The 26388-nt window shown below is 35.9% G+C and overlaps 1 protein-coding gene across 7 annotated transcripts; it reads right to left on the bottom strand.

Annotated features, from left to right (window-relative positions):
- Nucleotides 1–1298: 1298 nt before the first annotated feature.
- On the bottom strand, nucleotides 1299–18823 carry Angel2 (angel homolog 2). 7 transcript variants are annotated; one of them, XM_026387523.2, is made up of 10 exons: nucleotides 18454–18503; nucleotides 16910–16973; nucleotides 16038–16363; nucleotides 11521–11777; nucleotides 10761–10830; nucleotides 9285–9706; nucleotides 8302–8428; nucleotides 7469–7526; nucleotides 5214–5377; nucleotides 1299–3764 (listed from the first exon to the last, which is right to left on the bottom strand). In XM_026387523.2, the coding sequence occupies exons 3-10, from the start codon at nucleotides 16354–16356 to the stop codon at nucleotides 3613–3615; spliced, it is 1569 nt and encodes a 522-aa protein (XP_026243308.1). In that variant the 5' UTR covers nucleotides 16357–16363; nucleotides 16910–16973; nucleotides 18454–18503; the 3' UTR covers nucleotides 1299–3612. The 7 variants fall into 7 exon arrangements, 6 of the variants coding, with proteins under 6 accessions (XP_026243308.1, XP_026243310.1, XP_026243307.1 ...); XR_003300636.1 differs by lacking the exons at nucleotides 16910–16973; nucleotides 18454–18503 and adding exons at nucleotides 4773–4911; nucleotides 18602–18823 and having other exon boundaries at nucleotides 3722–3764; XM_026387525.2 differs by lacking the exon at nucleotides 16910–16973 and having other exon boundaries at nucleotides 1300–3764; nucleotides 18454–18497.
- Nucleotides 18824–26388: the final 7565 nt, after the last annotated feature.

Here is a 26388-nt window from a genome sequence, read left to right as displayed (position 1 = left end):
TTTGAGTACACTTTATTTCAGAAAGTGATATTTAGTATTTTCTATACACACTGAAATCATGAGCATTTCACTTTTTCTAAGTCAATTATTTCATAAGGATTTTATTAATAGATATTGGTAAATAGAACTTTGGAAATCTTAATTCAGTATTCTTACTATACCTGAGGCTTTTGTAAGCTATAGTTTTATGTACAACCTTGTACAGTTTTTTTGACATACTATTGGAATCTTGTTTATTCTCCTGAACTTTGTTCTGGCCAATACATTTTTTTTAAACCTTTTAAGAAAATCTGTGATTGTTTTAGTGGGTATTTTTCTAAGTAAACGAAAACTTGTATATTGGTATTTTAGAGAATGCCAGATACGTGCATGTTTCAAGTTAATGTTTTTCTCATCACTTGTATGTTTATACATAGCATGGAAATTTAATAAAACCATCCTGGAAACTTAACAATTGTGTTCTCTTTTTATTCCACTAAAAATATCAGATGGTACAATTTTATTCCTTGGTCCTCTATTTTGGCATCTTAGCTTGTAGCATTACCCCAAGTAGTAATAAAGGCTGAACAGAGTACTGAAATACTTTTGAAGAGGCCAAAGGCCAACTTGTGCAGCTTAGTACATCTACCACAAAACGTTCAGGCACCAGATGTACAATTCTAATAATTTATTACATAATTTACAGGTACAAAGTGCAAATGACTTGACTCCTTCATTCCCCCAAGCCCTTGAACTCTCTGGCTCCCAAATAACTTTGATTATTATTTATTTTTTTAAGAAAAGCAAAGTGTTTAAAGCAGACAGTTGTTAAATTAAAAAAAAGAGAGAGAGACAAGATTTCTATCATGCATATTATCTTGATATTAAAACACAGAGTAAAATAAAAATTTAATTATTTCACAATCTCCCTTTGCTTGAATAGTATATAACACTTTAGACTGTGAGATTTGGTTTCTGCAATTAACGATTGTTTTTGGCAAGTAAAAATGAGGATCCAGAAGCATTACCAACTCTAGTGGCTAAAAAAAGGAAAGACAAGTGGATAATTACTTTTCAGTGGAGCTTTAAAAGCTTGTGAGAAAGTTATAGTGACCTGTTGGCTTCTGGTCCACAAAATAACACTTCATTTGATAAGTTAAAATAGAAAGCAATTTTATGGATTAACTCTTCTCAAAATGAAGCACATGAAATGGGCCAAAATTCACAATGTATTTATTAGGATATAAAATTTTCAGAGGTTTTCAAGGATATTAGATTGCTAAAAATGACCTATATATAATAAAGTTATTTTAAAATAAACTCATTCAACATGAAGCACTAATCAATGAATTTTCATTTTTATTTCCCCAATACTGTAAAGAGATTCTATTATCATTATAATTTTATAATGATAATTCTATTATCATTATAATTTGATGATGATTATATCTGTTAATCAGGACCTATATTATTCTACTAAAAAATGAGGAAAATCTTTGAACTATAGTTGACACTAAATAAAAACTTAAAAAAGAAGGGCTTGGGATGTAGCTTAGTGGCACAGTACTTGCATAGCACATGTGAAGCACTGGGTTCAATCCTCAGCACCACATAAAAATAAACAAGCAAAATAAAGGCATGCTATCCATCTACAACTACAAAAAAAAAAGTAAGCAATTAAACATTTCAAAGTACTCACTCACTACAGATTTTAATAGATAAATCTTTATCACCTGCACATCTTCTTGGAGGCTTTCATCTGGTTTATTTTTAAAAAATAATTATAGCAAATGGTTTAGTACAAAAATTTTAAGTCCAAGACTAGTATGTTTTCCAATTGAAGACAAGACATTCTAGTAATAAAATTCACTGTAAAAATGTTTATAATTTAGTGCAAAATGACTACTTAGTAAAAATGTTTATAATCCATTGATCCTACTGTTTACAAAATAAAATTTTAACTTTTTGTGTTTTAAAATTTTTTGATTCAAGGGGCTGGGGCTGTAGCTAAGTGGTATAGTGCTTGCCTAGCACGTGTGAGGCCCTGGATTCGATCCTCAGCACCACATAAAAATAAATAAATAAAACAAAGTTGTCCATATACAACTACAAAAAAAAATTGTTTAAAAAAATTTGTTTTTGATTCAAACACATAGAACCACCTACAGGATTTTATCAGACCTCATAAAAACCTTTCATAATCCACTCAAAATAAGCACCACCTTACACTGGTGCACCACTATAAAACAAAATAAAGGTGGGCTCAGTAGTACACGCCTATAATCCCAGCAGGCTTTGGAGGTTGAGGCAGGAGGATCTTGAGTTCAAAGTCAGCCTCAGCAACTTAGCAAGACTTTAAGCAACTCAGCAAAACCCTGTCTAAATAAAATATTAAAAAGGGCTGGGGATGTGGCGCAGTGGTTAAGCACCCCTGGGTTTAATCCCTGGTACCAAAAAAAAAAAAAAAAAAAAAAACCACTGAAACTGATGGCTTTTTAAAGAGCTCTTCTAGAGAATTAGGTATCCAAGTTGGTATCTCCCCTCAGAGTTTTACAAGTTTCTTAGAACCCTGATAGCTGCTACTTTGTTCTGATGATTTTCCTAATAAAATATAGTTCTACAAAATCAGTTCAGTAAAACAGAATCTCTCCCCTAAATCAGGGATCTTTTCTTTTTTTGTGGGGATCATGGAAGGTACTGAGGACTGAAGCCAGGGGTGCTATTCCACCTACCTGTATCCCCAGACCCCCCTTTTAAATTTTTATTTTGAGGCAAGTTCTCTCTTAAGTTACATAGGGCCTTGCTAAGTTGCTGAGGCCTCAAACTTGCAATTCTCTTATCTCAGCCTCTGAGTCACAGGCATGTGCCACAGCACCTGGCCCCACAGATCTTTTCTTACAGAAAACAGAAAAACACAAAGAAAATCCTAGGTAAACAAAGGCATAACTCAAGTCTACTACTTTTAGGTCCACCTATATCTGTTATGGGGTGAAAAGAGTAGACTTATAAGACCTCATCCTCTAATGGTGACCTCCATTTCCCAAACCTTTTCTCCAAACTACAGGCATATCACATGGCTCAGGACAATAATAAGAAGGATTAAGCATTTTGTACAATTTTAAAGCATTATTACCTTCAAAAACTAAAATGGTAAGCTGGATACCTGTGAATGATCTGATGATTTCTGAGACAACCAATTGGGACTCAAAACACATAGAGTTTTCCCAAAGAAATCACGCCTATAGACAGAAACAAATTGTGGTTTGCAAGAACTCAGATATTCTGGATCCACTTAAAGCTTTCCAAAAACATGAAATGAAATTCTTCACTAAACAGACTCAAGAATATGCACTATATTTTAAAAACATTGTCAACTTTACTAAGATTTAGGATAAAAATTTACACATCTTTTATAATAAAGAGTATTTACATCTCAATTGTCAGGAAAATATTTTTTATCATTAAAAAAGAAAATTGTTGTAAACTTGTTTCTTCCAATATCTGTTTCAAGCACTTGATCTCTTCAGAAACTCCACAGCACAAAAATAAACATGCAAAAGCCGAAGAATAACTTTATAGTCTTTGAAAAAGAATATAACCAGAAATAAAATTATGTATATAATCAAAGAAGAGTCAGAGCTCAAGTCTGAATTTTGCCAATAAAGGCAGATGATCTGAAGAGTTATTTTCATTTGGAAGTCCATTAACAGTCCATAAGTCTTGTTCTGTAAGAAGTGACAGTCTAGCTAGAAGTTTCAAGCCACCACCCAAAGCAACTTCAGCTCCTACATTAAAGAAGCAGATACATGTTTAGTGAAACGGTCAATGAGTTATTGTAAATTAATTACACAAGGCTTTTTTTCTAAACAGTGACAAAGAACTTGAGACTCCTACAGAACACTAATATGAAAGTTTTTAGAATGACTAATTGTTTTATTGAGTTATAACAGTAATTCTCAAACTCACAGCAGTTTCTAATATTATTTGTACTTCAAACACATTTTTCTATTTTAAGTTTTGCAAATAATCTTTAGAGGAAAATATTAATGTAATACATAAAAAAAAGTTAAGAGTAATTTCAGATTGATAACTACCCAATAAATCATCCATCAACCATTTTGCAATTGCAATAAAACCAAACAGATCCAACCACACTTATGTAGGAAGCTTATCAGGTAACTGGAGAATAAGTATAATTTACTCCCAGAGAGGCTGCCCCCACAGAAGTAAAACATGACAGGCTCTCAACTGTGAAGAGATTTGAGAGGCTGATCCATGATACTCTCCCGCCACCTAGTGAACTTTTGTATGCATGACATCTTCCAGAACCCTATTATAACAAGCTATTTCATAAAATTGATTTTAGTAGGAAGAGTAAGCTATCTCCTGAGTGTTACTAATAAAGTAATCCCCAGAAGGAAGGGGAGGTAAAATAAAACAGGAACAAAAGGGAAAATATAAAAAAAGCACACACACATACACAAAAAAAGGAAGAGAGCTGGGAATGGTGGCCCACACCTGTAATCCCAGCAACTAGGGAGGCTGAGACAGAAGGATCACAAGTTTGAGGTCAACCTGGCCAACTGCCAACTTGTAAGACTCCATCTCATAAAATACAAAGTGCTAGGGATGACAGACAGACAGACAGAGAGAGAGACAGAGATAGAGAGAGAGACAGACAGACAGACGGGAAAAAAAAAAAGCTGCCCACATTTAAAACTGCCAAAAGTTCTACTTTATATTCTGATTATTTTAAATTCTCCATTTAAAATCCTTTGATTAATGTATACAACCTGATTTTCACTGAGTCATACAAGGAAAGATGTTATCACTTTTGCTTTTTAGAAACACATAGTCACGCTTTCTTCCTCAGAAAGATCCAATATTCCAAAGTCAATATACAAAACTGTTGTTGGCAGGATAAGTGTGGTCCTACAACAAAGGCAGCATGCCTTAGTAAATCTTAACCACAAAATTGTATGATGACCATTGACAATCTATTCAGTTACTATCAACTACGGATATAATTTTTAAATAATTTCTTTGGAGTACTTTCCTGCTTTCCATCATATGCAGGCAAGTAACTGATTGACACCATCAACTGTTTCTTTCAGAGTATTTTAACTTCTAAATCTGGAACTTTATCTAGAGGTTTAGCTAACTTTCTTAACTTCAGCCTTGGAGTTTTAGCTACTGGGCTCTCTAGCAGAGTTAGGAATACATACGGTTTTTACCTGGGTGCCTAGCAACATCTTCTTTTTCTGCAGAGTAGAAAATATAATCCACAGTTATGGCACTTCGAGAATGACAGGTGGTAACTTCTGGAATTCCAGTGTCAGGAAAGAAATGTGAATAAACGGATGACAAGCTGAAATGGTGTTGTAGGTTTGAAGATAATCTAAATTGAAAAGAAAAAGCATTCAGCATCCATCAAGTTTTTCAAGACTCCTATTTAAAGTACTTTTTCATTCAATTTCTACATTAAGACCAGACATTAGGACAAGTTTTATATATGCAGACCATATCATAATTTAGCATTCACTTATGCAGTGATATTCAAAATCCAATATATCAATAACCAACATACTAATGAAACTATGTTCAAAAGCCTTTACTTGATAATTAACATGTATTCTAAGACAACTTACATTATTTTTAAGAAAGAAAAAGACTTCTGACATCAGAGGGACCACGTTTTTCTGTTATTCTTGCTCTGATGTATGAGATAACTTCAGGCTGCATCTGAAGTCAGCTTCTACAATGGCTTACATTTACTATAAATACATGTGATGTTATGGGCAAAGGGTTTAAAGATCATTTTCTAGTAATACATCATAAATTTTAAGGATCATTTATGCCATAAAGAAAAATAAAATCTTCAGAACATTTTGAAAATTCATTCAACAAACATTTATCAAACATCTAATAAATTCTAGGCACCATCTTAGGTGCTGAGGCTACAGATAAAAATGAGGTTTTAATGTGGTTTTGTTTTTGATGAGCTAGTATGTCAATAAATAAAGATAATTCCTTGGAATTGCTCTTAACTTCCAACTTTTAGGAACTTCTTATGTTCAGGAACATATATTTACAGAATTATTAAATGTAAATAGGTTTTCTGCAAATTTTCATCTTACCATAAATTTTTCAGTTTACAGATAAAAGCTGTACATATAAATGCACTGCATTCATGTGCAGATAGTCAACCTATCTTTTCTCATACCCCATCTTATTTTAAAACAATTTAAGAATTACTTAAAATTATTACTTGTTAGGTTAATCTTCTTTATTTTTTTTTTTCCTTTAATACTGGGGATTGAATCCAGGGTCTCACACATGCTAGATAAGCTCTACCACTGAGCTATATCCCCAGCAGCCACCCTCCCCACTCCCCCACCACCCACTTTTTTTTAAAAAAAATTGAGACAGAATCTCTCTCACTAGTTGCCCAGGCTGTGGGTCTTATTAAGTTGCTTAGGCTGCCCTGGAACTTGTGATCCTCCGGCCTGTTGCTGGGCTTGCAGGTATGCACCACAACAGGTGGCTAAATATTCCTTTTTGAAAACCAAAAAACTGCTTCCTTTCTTACTGAGTTTTTATGATGTGAGAATATGTTCTCAAAACAAGGTATACAAAATAAAATTAAGAAAGTAGATAAGGGGGCTAGGATTGTGGTTCAGTGGTAGCGCACTCGTCTAGCATGTGTGAGGTACTAGGTTTGATCCTCAGCACCACATAAAAATAAATAAATAAAAACAAAGGCACTGTGTCCACCTACAATTAAAAAAATATTAAAAAAAAGAAAACAAATAAAATGTAGGAGAGATGCTCCTAATTAGGTTCCTAAGTTTAAATGTTAAAACAAAAACTTATTCACAACATAAAATAATCAAAATATTTCAAAAATTTCCCAAAGAGATAAGACATAGACCCCTGTCTTGTTATGCTAACATAAATCCATTTCTCAACCACAGCCCGAAACATTAATGTTTCTTTAATAAGGAATCCATGCATCTTCATCCGCTGATGTTCTTTTCCTATAGTTCAAGATATTATAAAATTTCTCTTTTCTACTGGCATACTCTTTTTTTTGGATCAATTCTCCTGTAGACTGTTTTGAGATCTAGTAAGTCAAAGAACACTAAGGACCCTCCTGAAAACCGAAAAATATTTTTCTGCAATCTTGACCTTTGTTTAAATATGAAATGGCAATAAATTTCAGGGTACTTGAGCTGGTCTAGGTCCTTTCATAACACCAACTAAGCATTAAACATTAAACTTTATATATTTTATCTCTGTGAATCCTCACAACAACCCAAATTATATATCAGGAAACTGAACCTCAGAAATGTTAAATATCATGTGCAAAATCACACCACTAAAAAAGCAGCATCAACACTATCTTCCTTTTTTATCCAAGTGTTTTTTTGAGAAATATTTTTTTATTCAACTGAAGTCAGGAAGTGTCCAACTGCTTTCCAGAACTCACTTTTCAGCTGTTTCGAGGACCTCTGTTTTCTCCAGCTGTGTTTGTGTAGGATCTTTATCTGTAAGAACAGAGAAATGTATTAAGCTTACTTACACATTCTTTTGTTCTAGTTTGTCTTAGTATAGTCCTCTTACTACAGAATGATATTTAAAAAAACACATCTAGTTTAAATTCTACTCTGCCTCCTGCCACCTTATGTGTTTTATCCTGGAGTCTGTTTTGATAGTCTCCAGAATTAGGAAAAAATAAAATGCAGGGTTGGGGTTGTATCTCAGTGGTACAGCACTTGCCTAGGATGTGTGAGGCTCTGGGTTCAATCCTCAGCACCGCATACAAATAAATAAATAAAAATAAAGGTACTGTGTCCAACTAAAAAACAAAAAAACAACTTTTTTTTTTAACCAACCAACTTTTTTTTTTTTTAAAGAGAGAGAATTTTTTAATATTTATTTTTTAGTTTTCGGTGGACACAACATCTTTATTTTTTTATTTTTATGTGGTGCTGAATATTGAACCCGGCACCCCGTGCATGCCAAGCAAGTGCGCTACCGCTTGAGCCACATCCCCAGCCCCACAACTTTTTTTTTTAATAAAACAAAATGCAAACATTTCAAAGGCAACATGCAAGTAATCATGCATATGTAATTTTGGAAGTTCAACTTTACAAAGTAAATTTAAAGCTCTTTGAAAAAAGGAATGAGCAAATAGATAAATACTTATCATATATATGAATATTCATCCCTGAGATGCTATTCCTTTAAATTTTTCATCTTACAGCTTCAAAAGGAATACTATTGCCCAGCAGACTGCCAAAATGTACTGCAAACGCTTACCTGTCTTTTCTACTTTTGGTACCTGCTGTACCTCATACACACAGTTCTGTGAGATACCTAGGTTTGGGGGCCAAATTGGAATAGATAAAATTCTTTGTCCCCGTGAAGACTGTTCCTGGCCAGATACCTAAACAAAATTTCAACAGGTATCTTAGGTGAATAGATTTTAAATAATTTATGTATTGAAAAATTTATGTCTTAAATAAAAGGTAATCCAAAAATAGTAAACATTACCCATTATTCATTATGTTAATTATCTGTGCTTATAAAAATCATGTTCAAATACAGTTCAGAAAGTACTTATTTATATGAAAACAAGTCTTTTTCTATATACACATTTTTCTCTAATTTAAACATCCAAACTATTTAAAGCTTTGACTAATACTGCCTCTCCCTTTTTGCTACCTGCAATATAATTCCTATTATATCAAATACTAAGAGGATCAACTCTTTAAATTTATGATTACTCAAAACTCCAGGAGTATAGTTTACTTTGGTTAAATATACCGAAGATCACATGATTAAAGCAGAGGAAAGTACAATAAAAATAATAGCACCAGATAAATTATTATAAACTAAAGCATTAAAATATTACTCATTATGTAGAGGAAAATATAATGAAGACTAGTTTTGCTAAGAGTGTTGCCTGTATCCAGCATTCAAAATTCTATCCTGCCACCTTTTGAACAGTTCTTTATTTGTGAGGTATTCATGTCTGGCAGTTTTTTTCCCCCTATTTTTCTTTCTTTCTTTCTTGCTTGCTTGCTAATTCCTCTAAGCAGAATGTTGCCACAGATGCACAGAAAAGATAAAATTAACCAAGTGAATAAAGACTGATTAGGAGTTGTGGAAAATCATCACGGATTGGTAAAGTGAGATACTGGATCATCCAAGGTTTTCTAAGAGCCACAAGATGACTATCCTCACATTACAATGAATGGAGCAACTACCCACCTCTTTACAATGGAAAAGTGAGCACTTACCTTTCCTATGGCAAGTCCTTCATAATTCAATTTTCCTTCCTTTATGAAACTATAGAGCGGAGAACCAGGTACAGAATTAAAGTCACCACACATAACAATAGGACAGAAGCTGCCATCTTTCTGATGTGCAACACTGGAAATCTCTGCCAGCAGCATTGCCAATTGAGTCAGCTTAATATCTCCTCTCCTTGGATTATACAATAGATGTGTATTAGCTACACAGATCGCAGGAGAGGTAGCACATGGAATTTTGGGCTGCAAGAGTAAAACTAATCCAATATTGTCTCTGTCCAAGAGAGGAATATCAGGGCGGAAGAATTCCACTGGATTCACTGATAAGAGCGAAAATTTGGAATGCTTGAAGCAAATGGCACAGCCATCAGGTTTCCTTCCTGTCCGCATCTTATATTCACAGTGATAACCTACAAGAAAGAAAGAAATGTAAAACAAGGAATTGTTTATATATGTCAAAACATAGCTCTTATAATATTTCTCAACAATGTTTAACAAAGTGTATTCTGCAGAACATTAGTAATATGGGATGTAAGTAAGTGCTGGAATCCAAAAAGATTAGCACTGGGTTTAATAGATCTCTTTACTGGCTGAGTTAAGTCCTTACTATGCTAATGTGCATCATCACTCTCTCAGTTCCAAGTCATGACAATGACAGTAAGGCTCTATAATCATCTCCTCTCTCTTCACCTCAACTCTAATCTTTCGGCCCATAGCTCTTTCCCCCTTGCTCTGTTCCTATCTCCAATTACCTGCCTTCCTGCTGCCTGGAATGCTCTAGGCATGGCTTGTTCCTCTTTTTCAAGTCTTTGTTAAAATGTCACTTTGATCATTTTGATTAAAATTGAAATCTCATTCTACTTTCCTACTTTTCTCTAGATAAGTATCTCCTGATATATATTATAATTCTAAGTGTGTGCCACCCAAGGGAGGAGACATTTTACCTGTTTTACCCAACTCCACTGTCTAGAACAGTGCATAGTATATAGTAAGCACTCAAAATTATTTGCTGATTAAATAAATATAAAGCAGGTACATTTTTCAATCTATATGACCAAAGATGACCTGTTTCTAGAAGTGTTTATTCATTAAACAGGTTTTTAGCTTTTATCTATGAAGTACTAGAGGCTCTACTATTGTCATGAACTAGGCAGAATCATCCCTGATCTCATGGAGATCAGAATCTTTGTGTTCTGGTGGTAAGCACAGCAACTGCTGGGAATAGGAACTATTAAACATATTCTGATATACCTATCCCTTTGAATTAAAAGTACATATCAACATTAAAAAGGTTCCCACTGAAACACCTCAAATGTTTTTTTGACCTTCTGAAATAGGTATTTACATTTTCAAAATTAAAATTTTTAGCTTACATCTTACATCTTTCTTGGCAAGTTATGCTTAATAATACACAAATCTTCAAAAGTAAAAGTAAATTTGGCTAAAGTAAAAGTTACATTGTACCCAGTGATTCCAAACTTGGCCTGATTTCTGTTCCATAATGATCTTCTTGAACTTCTTGCAAACAAAGTACCTTGGAAGAAAAAAATAGCTTGAATTAAAACACAGAAATGCAAATATGAATTTTCTGGTGCTTTCACCTTTAAAAGGAGGTTTCATAAATTCTAAACCTGGTGAGAATTGAAAAAAATGACTTAAAATCCTTTTTTCCTGTTATTTTTAGATTTAACAAATTAATGTTTCCCAATTTGACCAATCTCAAAACTCTGGCCTTTAATCTTGGAGCTTTCTTTTTATCCAAGATTGATATTTCCCAAAAGAAATGTTTTAAATTTACATGTCAGGCTCTTTATCCTGAATTCCCATGTTCTTTTGTACTAATCTTTGGAATCCTTTCTAAGAGAAGTTGATTTTTTTAATACTATCATTTAGATGAAATTTTTGCATGAACTATTGAAATTTTGAACCAAAGAAAATATTTTCTTAATATGCCAGCTCATGTTTCAAAACTGACCATACTTACAACTTTTCAGATAATTTTTGAAAAGTTAGATAATTATTTATACAAACAAATGATTCTCTGGAAGTCATGATAACATGTTGAGAACTGTTCCACCATATTTAAGATGTTTTTAAACATCTCTCCTTTTTATCCCCCCCAACACAAAAAAGGATAAAAATCACTTCATTCACAAATGCACAAATGAAACATTGAACTCAACTCTTCCTTGTGTGAAGAATTTTGGTAATATTTTACACTTACATCTGCATCAAAGTGTTTAATTTCTTTCAGAATATTGGGAAACCTAAAACTCCAGTGTAATACTGGCCGTCGGCAGTGTCTATAAAGGTGTGAATTATCTTCCAATAAATCTTGTGAAAGTATATTATAGGACATCACTGAAAAGTCAAACTTGTTCTCACTGTCTTCACATTGGGGGTCAACATTTTCATCTCCTAGGATCTTCGTTTTTTCTTTTTTATAGTTACATATATATTCCCAATTCCTTTTGATCATGCCTGTTAAAATACATTGGACAAGATAAGAATTAGTAAAAACTTCATTTAAAATGCTATTTAAAAATTCCCATAATGAGTCAAATGTTTTTTCCCTAAAAAATGGCCATATAGCACTAAATAACTAGCAGCTGTCATAAAATTGATTGCAAAGGCAGCAAAATGCTATACTAACACATATACAAATTTAAAAGGATCTACAAGACATTCTGAAGGCTAAGAGTATGTGCTAATAAAGTTAATACTATACAGGGGTTGTGGTTTCTTACTTCTCTATGGTTAAGAATAGTTTGCCACAGACAACTATAATGGTGTATTTGTATGTCACAGTTGGCTTTTCAATGAGATGATTTCACATTATATTTTATTCCCTATTAGTAAAATAAAATCAACAAATGATTAAGTTCCAGAATAACTCTTTAGTTCAGAATTCTGGTATATACATGAATGAAGGTTACATAATGACAATACATGGAAGTAGTACTTAGTATCTAAAACATTGTAGGGGAACAATGAAAACAAAATGAACAAAATACCAAAGCAAAAGCTAAATGTGATTTATGGAAGGCTAGTAGATAATGGCTGGTTGACAAACATAGCATGCAAAAACCAGGAATGTGTCATAGTTTTTATTCCGCAAAGACATAACATACTCTGAAAAAGCAATGAGAGAATAGAAAAGTATGAGATTCTGCATTATAGATAGTCCTTGACTTAAAAATGACCACCATTTATGTAGTGTCCCTCACCACACCATTAAACGGGATACTCTTACTGCCATGGAAGCTAAGAAGAAAAATTTGGAACTTTTAGAGATCTAACTATGAGCTCAAAAGGAAGAAGAAATAAATAATGGGAAGAAAATATAGTAGGAGATGGACTTCCAAACATGATTAGATTATATGAAAAATCAGCCCTAGAATATCTTCTTCTACTCTACATGAACGTTTTCACTTTGCTGGATTATAATGCCTAAAATCCTACCAATTAAAAATTAAATTGAGGTTAAAATATCCTATAAATTTATACATGAAGTGAAAATAAAATTAAAAGGAAATACACTAGTATTTTTATAAATAGTTATCTTTGAGTAGTAGGATTGTGACAGAATTTTCCAAATCTACAATAATTATCTATTTACCTCAAAATACCAATATACCAATAAATACCTTCTGGTAAATTAATATAAAATAATAATACCTTCTGGTAAATTACTTTAATCAGACTGCTTTCCTCAATATCTAAGTATCTGATGCACTGAGGGGATAGAAATGTTGACTGGAGGACACAAGAAGATAACTAGTATGACTAGTGCAGTCTGGAGGGAACAAAGGAATCGGAGACTTATGGTTTCATGAACATATTAGGAGAAGGGTAAAGGAAAAAAAAAAAAAGAGGAAAGAAACAAAACCAAACTAAATGAAAGTCCTGAAGTATTCCATAATTTTACATGGAGCTTGTCCTATGCACAGAAAAGGGAAGAAAATTATTCCTTTCTCTATCCTTCACCAAACATGCAGAAACCTACCCCAAAAGGGCTCAGTACTAGGGCTAATTATACTACCTCCATAGAGCTACTTAGAGATTTATAGAACACTATTCATAAACTGGGGTTAGTCTATGATGGTTTTAGCCACCAATCAGTCTTCAAATGTATACAAATGTATATGAGATGGAAAGGGCTCTAGTCATGCAAACAAAATGTAAGCTATCGTCATAAATAAAGCACTATCTTGGTCACTGCCATATGAAAATGAAAAATGAGGGTCTAAAAAATGTGTTTGCAGTTCCTTATAAAATATATGCACAAAATGGCATATAAATGCTTTAAGATTTTTATAGTCCTGGTAATCAGTTTGTAAATCAACGTTTTTGCGATTTTACTTTTAAATAACCAGGACCATTCAATTATCTGATTAATACAGTGGCTTTCAAACTTTGATAGCTTGTAGAACCTTCTGTCATTATTTTTTGTCATGGAACATCAATCTCTGGCATAATGGGACTGGGAATGTGATGATAGAGTAAACACACATTTTATTTGCTTTTAATAAAAATACATAAATGTGTTTCAAGTGCTAGGGTTCCATGGAAGACAATTTGAAAACCACTGACAGAGTGGATAGTCTTCGACCTTTATATACTTCACAACATAAATTCACACTGCAAAAGCTTATATACCTTCCATGTCAGGAGGAACAAGATGATCACAGCAGAGAAGATAGATGAATCAAAGAAAGTAAGCAATAGGCCTGATCAGGTTTTTGAGCTGCCTAATTAAAATATCATAATTGTATCACACAAATCCTTCAAATACCACTTTAAAGTGATAGGCAAGTTAGCAATGCTGTTCTCTTGATTGAAAAGTATTAGTGAAATATCGGAAGTCACAAATATGGCTTAACGAAGAGCCTTTTCCTTATTCACAATACCTAGGAAGAATGGACATATAGAGAGTCAGGTTGCAATCAAAGATTATCAGTATGTAAATGTAATTCCCCATCCATTAAAGGGAAAACACCACCACAGTTTTCTGAGTACCTACAATGTAGCCAACAGTGTGGTAGGCACTTTGACATGCCTCATTTCTTCCACAACAGACTTGCAAGGTAAGCATTACCTTACACTAGGAATCTAAGGAGCAAGGAGTTTCAGTAATCTCTCCACGTTCACACAATCAGTGGTAGAGTAGAAATGAGGGCAGGGAGTGGTTTCTAAGACCATGCTAATGTCAGATGTCAATATGCCACTGCTCTGAGAGCTCACCAAATTTATAAGAGGATAAACAGCAGAGAAGTGTATGCTAACCTGATAAACAACAAATAAATAAATGAAAAGCAATTCAAGGTCATCATACAGACCTGGACTTAGATAATGATCCATTCTTAGGAACCTGATTCTAATGCCTTTAAATATGCCTTCATTCATTCAAATAAATATCTCTTTATCTTCACATGTAATAATTAAGCAGTACAGATTTTCGCTTTTGAGGGATTACAATTTCTGTTTCTTGCCCCCCCCCAAGTAGGTTCTTTGCAACTCTATGATAACAAATTATACATTTGCTTGGATATTAGCTGGACCTAGAATCCAGCTTAAGCCTGTATACTGCTTTTGTGTAATAAGGGCAGAGAGAACTCAAAGAGTACTAACTAATCAATTCTTCTAACCCCGATTTCTGGGCAAGACTCACTCAATGTCTTCCTCTGAAAAACTTGTATGTCATCTCCTTCCATGTTAACACCCACACAGGCCATGTTCAAATATCTTCAAAGGAATTATCTTCACTGAAAACTATGGTTCAATGGAAAGACAATTCCAAATTCTACTTGACACTTCCTTTATATTTTCAGGAGGTTGGAGTAGGGTTAGGGTATGTGTAGGGCTGGTGACAAAGAGGGAGCCTAGTGAATTGTTCAGAAGAAAAAAATACATGAGAAAAATAGACCTAATCAACGTATTTGAAAAAAATGTTTCCTCAGAGTTGCATAAGATAAAATCCCTTTCTAAAAGATATTTCTGACTGACTCAATTTTATAGATCTGTTTGAGAAGTACAGATTTAATAAACTAAAACCTCACTCTGTAAGAAACTGTCTTTCACTTACAATTGTTTCCTTCCCCCCTTCCCCCCATACTAGGGACTGAACCCAGGGAAGTTCTACTACTGAGCTACACCCCCAGACCTTTTGATTTTTCAACTGGAGATAGGGTCTTGCTAAATCGACCAGGCTGGTCTCAAAGTTGTAATCCACTTGCCTCAGTTTCCAGAGTAGCAGATATTACAGTATATACCACCAGGCCAACTTCACTTTCAATTATTTCTTCTTAAATATAATCTTTTTATATTTAAACGCTAGTGTTAAAAATGAAAACTAATTTTTTTTTTTATATCTGTGACTTCCAAGAATACACCCACCAATTTCTAATTCCTGAAAGGCCTTCTGTTGCAAAAACACTGGATGTGAAAATTATTCTTAAATTAAACTTAGTGTTTTAATCTATTTCTCTACTCTTTTCCAACTGTATTTTGTCTGAAATTTCTTCTATTTTTTTTCAGCCAGAAATACACAAGTAATTGAAAAAAAAAAAAAAACTTCATTGTAAAAAGATTTATTTTTTTCCTAATAGAAAACTACTGGCTAAAAATAAACACCAAACATCTCTAAAATCTGTAGGAGTTTTAAATATTACAAATGAAAGTGTCAACTTAGTCTATAATAATTTATATCTATTCCTTCACCAAGATAAATGTCACCTTTACCTTGGTGTTTTCTTCGTTTTGATGAAGGCTCATCTCCCTCAGAGTTCATGATGTAACTAGAGAGATGAATCAAAGAGGTCTGGCTCAGGTTGTCAGGTCTCCAGTTACTGTACTGAAACTGAGTTCTAGACTCAAATAAACAAGGTGGTCTCCAATTTAGTGAAAAATGCCTACTACTGAAGTATGGGTAAGGAGCACGAGAATAATGTCCAGGCCACCTCATACAACTAGAAATATGTCTGTTCCAGCAACATCTTTGCAGATTCTCCCACGGTGTAGTCCAGTCTCTGCCCAGACTCTTCGGGTGATGGGAAAACATGGGGTATCTAAAAGAAATAAATACACTCCTTGAGGCATCACTTTTTGTTCAGCTATAGTACACAAAATCTAAACTTAATTCCTCAAGGGAAGATAACATCTACTATTTAAAATCTGACTTCTATATCTGTGAAGGATGAAAGGAAAAGCACGCATGGTTTAGCTATGAGCATCAATACCTCAATACTTTCCCCCTAAACAACCATGAATGGTATTCTAAATACTTAACAAGAAAATGCAACCTCAGCCCCCAAAACGCCACAAACGCTCCCAAAATGTCCACAGTCCAACTAAGAGAGTAATCAACCATCAAACTAGAATTCAGAGTAGCTCTCTGGCACCAAACTCCATAGAAAAATAAAATCCACAGCAAACATAATACTTAATCAAATATGGAACACATATTAGACTGCAATTGAAGCAAATCTCTCCTCCAACTTGGATTTGGAGAAAAAAACATGTTTCTGAACAGGTTTTTATACTAAAGTAGATTTTTCCCAAACACTTGTAAAGCTAAGAAAACAAGCCTATCACAACCTTACAAAACTACTTGCCTTGTGCATCAGTGGGTGGACAATTTATTTTTACATTCTTTTTTCTTTTATAAGCATTCTTCTCCTTGGGGGAAATTAAAGAGGGTAAAGATCACGTACTAGGAATTCACTCAACAGCACTTCAAGCCCAACAGCATCAATTTAACCTATCATCCAAAGTATTTCCAAAGTAGTGCTAAGATTATCTTTGATATGTTGCTCTCAAGCTCTCAAAAAAAAAAAAAAAAAACACTGGAGCCTAAGTACCATCTTCTTACTCTAGTAGGTTGAAAAAAAAAATGTTAGGATTCAGAGGATTTCTATCCTTGCCTCTGGAATTCATTATAAGTACATTTCTCAAAATACTGTCAATAATGTTGACTTTTATGTTATTTTTCATTTTAAGAGCATAAATGCTGTTTATGTGGTCGCAAACTGTTCTCTAACAATCAACTTAATTATACATCTTTAAAGACTTGACACACGTGCACTCTGTCCTGTTTTGTGGTAATTTTTTATACTTATTTTTTAGTTGTAACTGGACACAATACCTTTATTTCACTTATTTATTTTTATTTGGTGCTGAGGATCGAACCCAGGGTCTCGCACTTGCGAGGCAGCGCTCTACTGCTGAGCCACAACCCCAGCCTTGTGATAACTCTTGAAAGCCATAGGTATTTGGGCACTTGGTCTCTGCATTTCCTACCTCTCTAAGCTACTATAATAAAACTTAAAACTTGGACTACAACATGTATTCTCTGTATTTTTAATTATTTAACGCCTTTTTCTCTTAAGATATTGAGCTCCTTCAGAGCCAGAATCTTCTTACTCATTTTTAAGCCGGTATCTTCACAAGTGCCTAGCACAGTGCCTGGCATACAGCCGGTACTCAGGAAACATTGTTGAACCGAATTGCCATCAAGTCCCAGGCCCACAGGAGTTAACACCAGACCCTCATGACTTTTGTGATAATTAATAGTGATGTGCATCCCACGCATGGTACACCAGCCGGTTTAATAGAGTACACAATTAAACCTTCTGATTTGCAACATATTATTTTAGTTTATTAGGAATAAAAGTAATCCCAGGATTTCGCGGGCACGAGTAAGGGCGTCGCTAATGGAGGTAGCGCCTACTTCAGTGCTTTTTAAATTTTTTTCTTTTAAGTACGTCAATTGAAAGAAAACATCCAGTCAACAGCACGGCTGGAACGAGAACTTGGCTATAACCGTAAAGGTTGGTATGAAAGCGACCCAAGTTTGAAAGATGCTAACCTACCAATAACCAACCACCCCCCAGGCGTGTGCTTTGCACCGCCTCCCTGGAGGTCAGGCCCACCAGGACCTGCTGCCGACAGGCTGCCAGTCCCGGGTCGGGCCGCGGCGTCCAGGGAGGCCGAGACCGGCCTGGAGGCTGAGCCCGGCCTGGAGGCTGAGCCGGGGAGAGGGCCAGGGCGCCGAGGCCAAGCCGGGTCCGGAAGGCCCGCGCCTTCCCAGAAGGCGGCCGACGCGCTCGGCACCCGGACCCGGCGGCCAAGCGTCCCGCCGGCCTGGCGCCGGGTTTACCTATCCCTTTGGGTCTCCGGAGGAACCGTCCCGGCCGCACCATCTCCCAGACCCTCTTCCTCCTCCGCCTCCCCAAGCCCGCCCCGCCCCGGGCTAACCTGGGCCGCCCGCCCCTTCCTCCTCCCTCGGGTCACCCAGCCTTACTGACCGGCCTCTCCCCACCACACAGCGGCCGTAGCCCCTCCTCATACAACGCCAAGCTTCCATCTTCTTTTCTCAGCCGTCGTCCGATTCCCAGGCCCAGGGCTCCACCTGAACCTTTACGACCCACTTGGCGGCTTAAGGCACCACGGGGCCCCCATCACTCGAAGTCCGGGTTCCCGGCCCGGCTGCAATGCATGCTGGGAACTGCAGTCTCGCCGCCGGCCAGGTCTCCATCCTGCCCAGTGAATCCCTTAAATCCTTACACGCGAATTGTGCTCAAGGAGCATGCGCAGAGGATGGAAGCTTTGCCAGCCATATCCGAACAGGGCAAAATTCCCGACCTCCGTCTTAAAGAAACACAAGGAAAGAAATGACTGGATCGCTTTATTAAGACCCGTGGGCAGGTGCACCGTTGTTACTGTATGAGAGCTAAGAAGGAAAATAAAAGTTATTTTATCGTATTTTTAAAATGTAGATATTCAAAAGGTGAATGCCCAAGTTGAGGAAATACCCTCTTAGTTCCCATGGAACGAGGGTACCACAGATTTTTGGCAACTAATTTTGTGGAAACACCCACATAACTATAGAACTCATTTTTAAATGTGTATGTGTGTCTTGAGTGCTCATCTGTATCAAATATAGTAGGGCTCTAGATTCTTGGAAAACGTGAAAAGAGAGATTGAGAATAAAGTGGGAGAAAGGAGGAGAAAGGCATACTAGAAGGTAAGATCAGTGGTGTTTCATAGGCTGTTGAAGTTGTTTCTTGGGAAACCTTTTTTTTTTCTTCTTGTGTTACTTTGGAAGAATAATTTTCCCTCAGTATATAATTGATTCTCATCATTAATAGTAGTTAGATTCTATCATCAATTTGCACAAACACTGAATTAATGTATACTATGCCATTACTATTTAGGGAAATACAGGGTTAGGTTTCTGTGTGACTTCAATTACATTTTCATCAACTAATCAATACCTAATCTTGTTGTATTTGTGTTTCTATTTAAAGATCCTTATTTAATACTGTTAATTCATTAACACTGAATTAACTCAAGGCCAACAGCATTATAACTCACCCCTAAACAAAGTTTATCTAACAGAAATATTTTCTCTGTAAATTATATCACAGGCTTCTTGCACTTAGGAAAATTTGACAGTGAAATCTGCTAAGGCCTACACACACAAGGCCATGAGTTCCTTAACTTGTCTTCATGGAAAAGCCTTCAGGCCATTCATTAATGATTATTGTTTGGAAGCAGCTTTTCAAGAATGACATGAGCTGAAAGCCAACTCCACCATCAGTGATATCCCTAGCACAGACCATGACTTCCACTGAAACTGAACTGGCCCCTTCTTTTCATCCAACCCACAAGCAGATTTACCCCTTTAACTTTCTATAAATCCTCTCATTACCAATAGAGGGAAGGCAGATTTGAGCTCTCAGCTCCTAACCTCCTTGCCAGTTGGCTGCACAATAAAGTGTCTTCTTTTTGCAAAAACCTGGTGCCACAGCATTGGCTTCTATGCATGTAGGGTAGCAAGCCCATGCCCAGTAACAATAGCACTAGCTTTGGGGGCCATTTTTTAACAGCATATTTTAATCAATAAAGATGTGGAAAGGACGGGATTGTGGCTCAGCAGTAGAGCGCTCGCCTAGCACTGGCGGGATCCGGTTCGATCCTCAGCACCACATAAAAATAAAGGCATTGTGTTGTGTCCATCTATACCTAAAAAATAAATATTAAAAAAAGGATGTGAAAAAATGGCACTAGATAGACTGTGATAGGACACTTGTTTATGTATGAGAACTGAAACAAGAAGGCAGAGTGGGCCTTCTTCAGCCGCGTCTAGGAACAGGCACTTTTCACTGATCTGTATATGCCTGAGAATAAGTGCAAAAGCACTTTGAGTGTTGATTTTGGAATTACAAATAAATTTTAGGGTAGTATACATTTGCAAATACAGAATCCACAAATAATGAGGATCAAGTGTACTTCTGTTTCATAGTGTCCTATTTTCTAATTATACCCACAATTTTGCTGTTCATTACGTTTGAGTAGCGGTTCAGTATAGCCACATCCCCAGCCCTTTTTTTTTTTTTTTTTTTCGTATTTTACTTAGAGACAGAGTCTTGCTGAGTTGCTTAGAGCCTCACTAAGTTGCTCAGGCTGGCTTTGAACTCACGATCCTCCTGCCTTAGCCTCCCGTGTTGTGGAATTACAGGGATATGCCACCATATCCAGCTAACATCACTTTTAAGCAAGGGCCATGACCTGCTATTTTCAAAATTTATCTGACTTAGTGCTGTGCTAAGTGCTCAAGATGGTAGACAAAATATTCTTGAATGAATGGTGAACACTGAGCGAGAGTTAGAAAAGACCTGTGAATAACCAGAATTTTTTTCCTTTAGTACATCCTAAAGCCTCTGGCTTATTAGGTTGGTTGTTTGTTTTTGTTTTTGTTTATTTGTCAACTCAAGAATTTAATGCTTTCTGGGAAAGAGAACACGTCTTTGATATCTAGACTGGTGAGTTTTTGTGTATTGTCTTTACACTTGATTCATGGCTGAAATTGTACACTTGAAGCCATAAACTCTCCATATATCTGTGTGTGCCTATAATTCATAAAGAACTTTCCCCTCATTATATGAGTGTGGGATGTTGTTATACCTCTGGAAAAAGTTACACACTGTATTTTACTAAAAGAGCTCTGTTTGTTCTGATTGACTTGTAGAAATAAATAAGGATTTATATAAATTTAATGCCTAAACTTACCTGAAAATAAGGGAGTAAAATTTAAATGTAATTTTTTTGGGGGGTGATGCTGGGGATTGAATCCAGGGCCTCATGCATGGTAAGCAAGCGTTCTACCACTCAGCTATTTTTATTTTATTTTATTGAGACAGGGTCTGACTAAGTTGTCCAGACTGGCCTTGAACTTGTGATCTTCCTGCCTCAGCCTCCCAAGTAGCTAGAATTATAAACATGAGCTGCTGTATCCAGGCTTAAGTGTGATGCACTTTAAAGAAAACCATATTATTCTTATAGAAATGGCTCAGAAATGTTTTATGACCCCAAGTTCACATAACTAAGGTCAATCTCTGATAAACAGGCAATTTCTTTTTTGATATAGTTTAATGTTACTAAGAAATGGGTTAGGAAGAAAGATTGATACTTCAGAATACCATCCCTCCATAATTGCACACTCAGCCAGGAAATGAGGCAGTGAAGAAGGGTCATCAATTAAACCTCAGAGCTCTACTAAATGGAAACTGTGTGTTTTGGACAAGCAAATAGAGATTCATCTTGTACTGAAGAGATTGCTTAAGAGTTTATGAACTTGAGTCCACTGGACTGGGGTATAAGTAGCCAATATGTCTACTTATGAGTTAAACACACTTCATCGTGTCTTTCATACAGAAGGGCTGACGATTGAAAGGAAATGGAAGTATTCCAGAGCTCAGATTTCTATGAAACACAGACATCCTGGATAGCCTGTGGGAGTTGTTCTTGGCAAAAACTAAAGTAGGTAAAACTGTCCTCTCTTACCTGGAACTTCCAGAGCTGATTATGGAACAGAGAGGAGGCTGAGAAATGCAGTGGAATGAATTCAGTGTCTCCCTTCTTGAGGGATAAGCCATTAGGGGAAGCAATTTTCAGAGTGTGACAAAAATATAAAGAACCTCATTAAGGAGCTATCAGAATGTGGCAGAAGAGAAAATAATGCTCAAAATATGAATTTGAGCAAATCCAAAGAGACTTACAATTTATCTGAAAATTGCTTTTCAAATCCCTAAGCAGGAAAGTGATCATCTCAGTTGTTTGGTTTGGGACATCCAGAATGGATCAGCAAACAAGGCAGAGGCAGGATTATGACAGAAAAAGAAAAAAAAATCAGAGCATCTGCAAACAGAAATATTTTACTTTGACGTACTTGCATAATGTCTTCATTAGTTTCTAGAAGGAAATAATCATAAGGTAATGCCATATCAGAGCATAGCATTTGCAGTCCCAATTTAAATAATCTAGATATTACAGTTCCATTTCTATATCAGGTGGCCTCCAATAAGTAGTCAAGAGTCACATATTCGCTAGCATTACTGGGTTCAATCCTCAGCACTACATAAAAAATAAGTAAAATAAAGTTATAATAAAAAAGATTCATTCACTCAACCTTACTTATAGGCCTTATGTTCAATCTCCAGCATTGAAAAACAAGAAAGATTAATTTACTCATTCATTTATTCACTCTATAGAAACAGTGACATTACTGACTTAGTTTGCTTTGTCACATTGTATGAACAGCATCCAAGGGAACTTGGCATGCATGCAAGGTAGTAGGTTTCTACAGGTAGCGAGAACATGCCCTAATTCCCAGTGTACACAAGAGAAAGTTAGTGTCCTTTAAGAGAAAAGTGTCTGGACATTCTAGCCCAGACTCATGTACTTGATGAGGTTCTTGGGAACAGAGAGGGGCATTTCAGGAACATGGTGTTTTACTGTCCACCTTTTCTCCATCCCCCCATTTCTCCAGGTGTACTTACTTTACTAAATTTGGCACTTTTTATTTTCACACATTACATTATATGTTCTTATGTAGATAAGTATTCCAAATATGTATAATGTTTTTGTGTAACATTTTAAAACTATCATATTCTGTATCTTTTATCAACATGCTTTGTATTCTCAACATTGTATTTTAAAATGTACCCATTTTATACTTGTTATTCTGGTTTGTACATTTTTCAGTATTCTATAGTATTTCAAATGCAAACCATAAACTAGAGATTGAATCCAAGGGCATAATCTCTCTTCATGTGGTGTCACTGCTAATATCTTTATGTTGGTTTCTCTTTTGAGTGATAATTTAGTCTTTAGTTTTGTAACCTATAGTTATTTTCAGTACAGTTTTTGAAATATTGTTTATCATGTTCTGTCATCTATTATTACTGATTAAAAGTCTGCTATGAGCCTAAATGTCATTTCTTGGCAGACAAACTATCTTTTATTTTTTGTTTGTTTTGGTGTGTGTATGGTGTGTGTGTGTGTGTGTGTTTTGTGTGTGTGTTGTGATTCTAGGGGTTGAACCTTGGGCCTTGGGCATGCTAAGCAAGTGCTTTATCACAAAGCTATGCCCCCAACATTTTTTTTTTGTTTGTTTGTTTTGTTTTTGAGACCGTGTCTCATTAAATTGCCCAGACTGGCCTCAAACTTGCAGTCCTGCCTCAGCCTTCCAAATTACTGGGATTTCAGACATATACCACCAAGTCTAGTTCTCCTTCGTTTTTTTTTTTTTTTTTTTTTTTTTGTTGTTGTTTTTGGTATCAGGAATTGAATCTAGGGGTGCTTAACCACTGAGCTCATCCCCAGCCCTTTTTATATTTTATTTAGAAACAAGGTCTGGCTAAGTTGCTTAGTACCTCCCTAAGTTGCTAAAGCTGGCTTTGAATTTGTGATCCTCCTATCTCAGCTTTCCAAACTGTTGGGATTACAGGTGTGCACCACAGCACCTGGCTCCTTCTGGTTTTTAAGATCCATACTGTATATGTGGAATTGTTTTTATTTATCCTGATTGGTACTCTGTGTATTTTTATTCTGAACATTAATTTCTGCACGTGTGAGGCTCTGGGTTCGATCCTCAGCACCACATTAAAAAAATAAATAAGTAAAGGTATATGTCCAACTACAACTAAAAAATAAGTATTTAAAAAAGGGGAGGGGCTTGGGTTGTGGCTCAGTGGTAGAGCGCTTGCCTAGCACATGCAAGGCTCTGGGTTTGATCCTCAGCTTCACATAAAAATAAATAAATAAGTTGTGTCCAATTACACCTAGGAAAAAAAAAAAACCTCTCAGATAATACTTAACATACTAAATTTAAATTTCATTTTCAGATTATTCTGTTATCTTGTCTGAAATAGATTTCTCCCCTCTTTTTTTTTCTGTCGGTCACTGTTCTGAATGTGAAGCTCCTCATGTTTTGGAATTTTGATGTGCAAATATCCTTATTAGATTTCTTCCCTCCTCTATCTTTTTTTCGGTTAACCTTTCTATGTTAGTGGCCTCCGTTTCCCCCACCAGGGATTTCCAGACCAAAATTAGTTCTTGTGTTAGTTTTTTGGCTCCAACTACATATGTTGCAGAGATATTGTAGATTCAGTCACTGAGCTAGTGGTGGCCTGTCCCAGGGCCTGGCTGTGAGGCTGTGTCAACTTCCTCAGCCTTCCTAGGCAATTTCATAGAAGCAGTCACTACTGCTTTATTTTTTAGCCTTGTTTTCCCTTAGTTTCTGCAGTAGTGAACCTGAATCTATTCCTTCCCCTTCTTCAGAGAACTTTTGGTTCCTGGTTCCCTGCAGGAGTGTAATTCCTAGATGAAGAGCATAGCAATCTAAGTTTTGGTGTTTCTGGACCTCAAGAGATGTTTATACTGATTCTGAGCATGGTGGTGTTTTTATTTATTTGCTTGTTTTGTGTCATAATTTCTCCATTTATATATATATATCAATTCAATTCTGACACTGTCTCCCTGAAAATCACATCATATCCCACAGGCTAAATGTTCAGTCCTACAGGACTGCTTTCCACTTTAGATGCTAGTCAAAATGACCTTTACTTCTAACCAACTGGCTACAAATTGGAATATCGCATGACCTCTTCCCTGGGTTCAGTTAATTTGCTAGAGCAGCTCACAGATATATATATCTCATTATGTATTTGGTACAGATGTCTTTAAAGCAAGAACTTATAAGATACCTTAGCTAGAAGTACAAATATACTATATCATATAATGTCCAGAAACAGTTTCTTTATAAGCTAAGTCTATGCCTCAATAATTGTGAGCACATTGAGATTCAGGTTAGCATAGTTGTAAGAGATGGGAGTGTGAGGAACATGCATTTTTTTCTTACTTTCCCACACCATTTTGCACAACACCTCTGGTCACCAAAATGTGTGGTGTGGGGATTCCACACAGATCTAGCAGTTCTCCAGTGAACAAAAACTGAGTGTCAAACAATCAATTCAATTCTGACACTGTCTCCCTGAAAATCACATCATATCCCACAGGCTAAATGTTCAGTCCTACAGGACTGCTTTCCACTTTAGATGCTAGTCAAAATGACCTTTACTTCTAACCAACTGGCTACAAATTGGAATATCGCATGACCCCTTCCCTGGGTTCAGTTAATTTGCTAGAGCAGCTCACAGAATCTAGGAAAGGCCCTATTTACATTTACCCACTGACTATAAAAGATATTGATACAGAACAAGGCTCCGCTGCCCAAGACACATAGAAGCGTATACTGTGACACCAGATTTTGCAAGAAGAAAGAACTTCACTGAAAGGATAATCAATAAGAGGCCAGGAACAAAATAAAAAAGCACAATCCTATTCCTCTATCAGTTGGTATTATGGTATTTCTAGGAAGAGAGTGGGGAGAAGCTACATGTTGATTGGTGAAAAGGGACAGTTTTAATGTTCTTTTATGTGGGTACATAGTAGGATATCATGAGACAGTCAGGGAGCACCATGAGGACAAAGGACAGATGAACTCTCTAGGCTTTAGCTCAGGACCTTACCATTAAAAGTATGGTGTGTGTTCTTCCCACCCCTTCACTCTCCAAACGATCATATCAATCACAGAATCCAGCTGCCTTTGAAGAGCCAGAATGCCTTTGCTCCAAAAATAAACCAAATGAGAAAACAAGCCTATTGGGGATTACCACAAAAGGAGAAAAGGCAAACAAACTACTGGGGCCCTTACCTCTTACTCAATAAAAGCATGATATGTGTTTTC

The sequence above is a fragment of the Urocitellus parryii genome, chromosome 9 (genome assembly GCF_045843805.1).
Source record: "Urocitellus parryii isolate mUroPar1 chromosome 9, mUroPar1.hap1, whole genome shotgun sequence".
Taxonomy (NCBI): Eukaryota; Metazoa; Chordata; class Mammalia; order Rodentia; family Sciuridae; genus Urocitellus; species Urocitellus parryii.
Note: the sequence above shows the minus strand (reverse complement) of the source record. Positions and strands in the feature narration are given on the sequence as shown.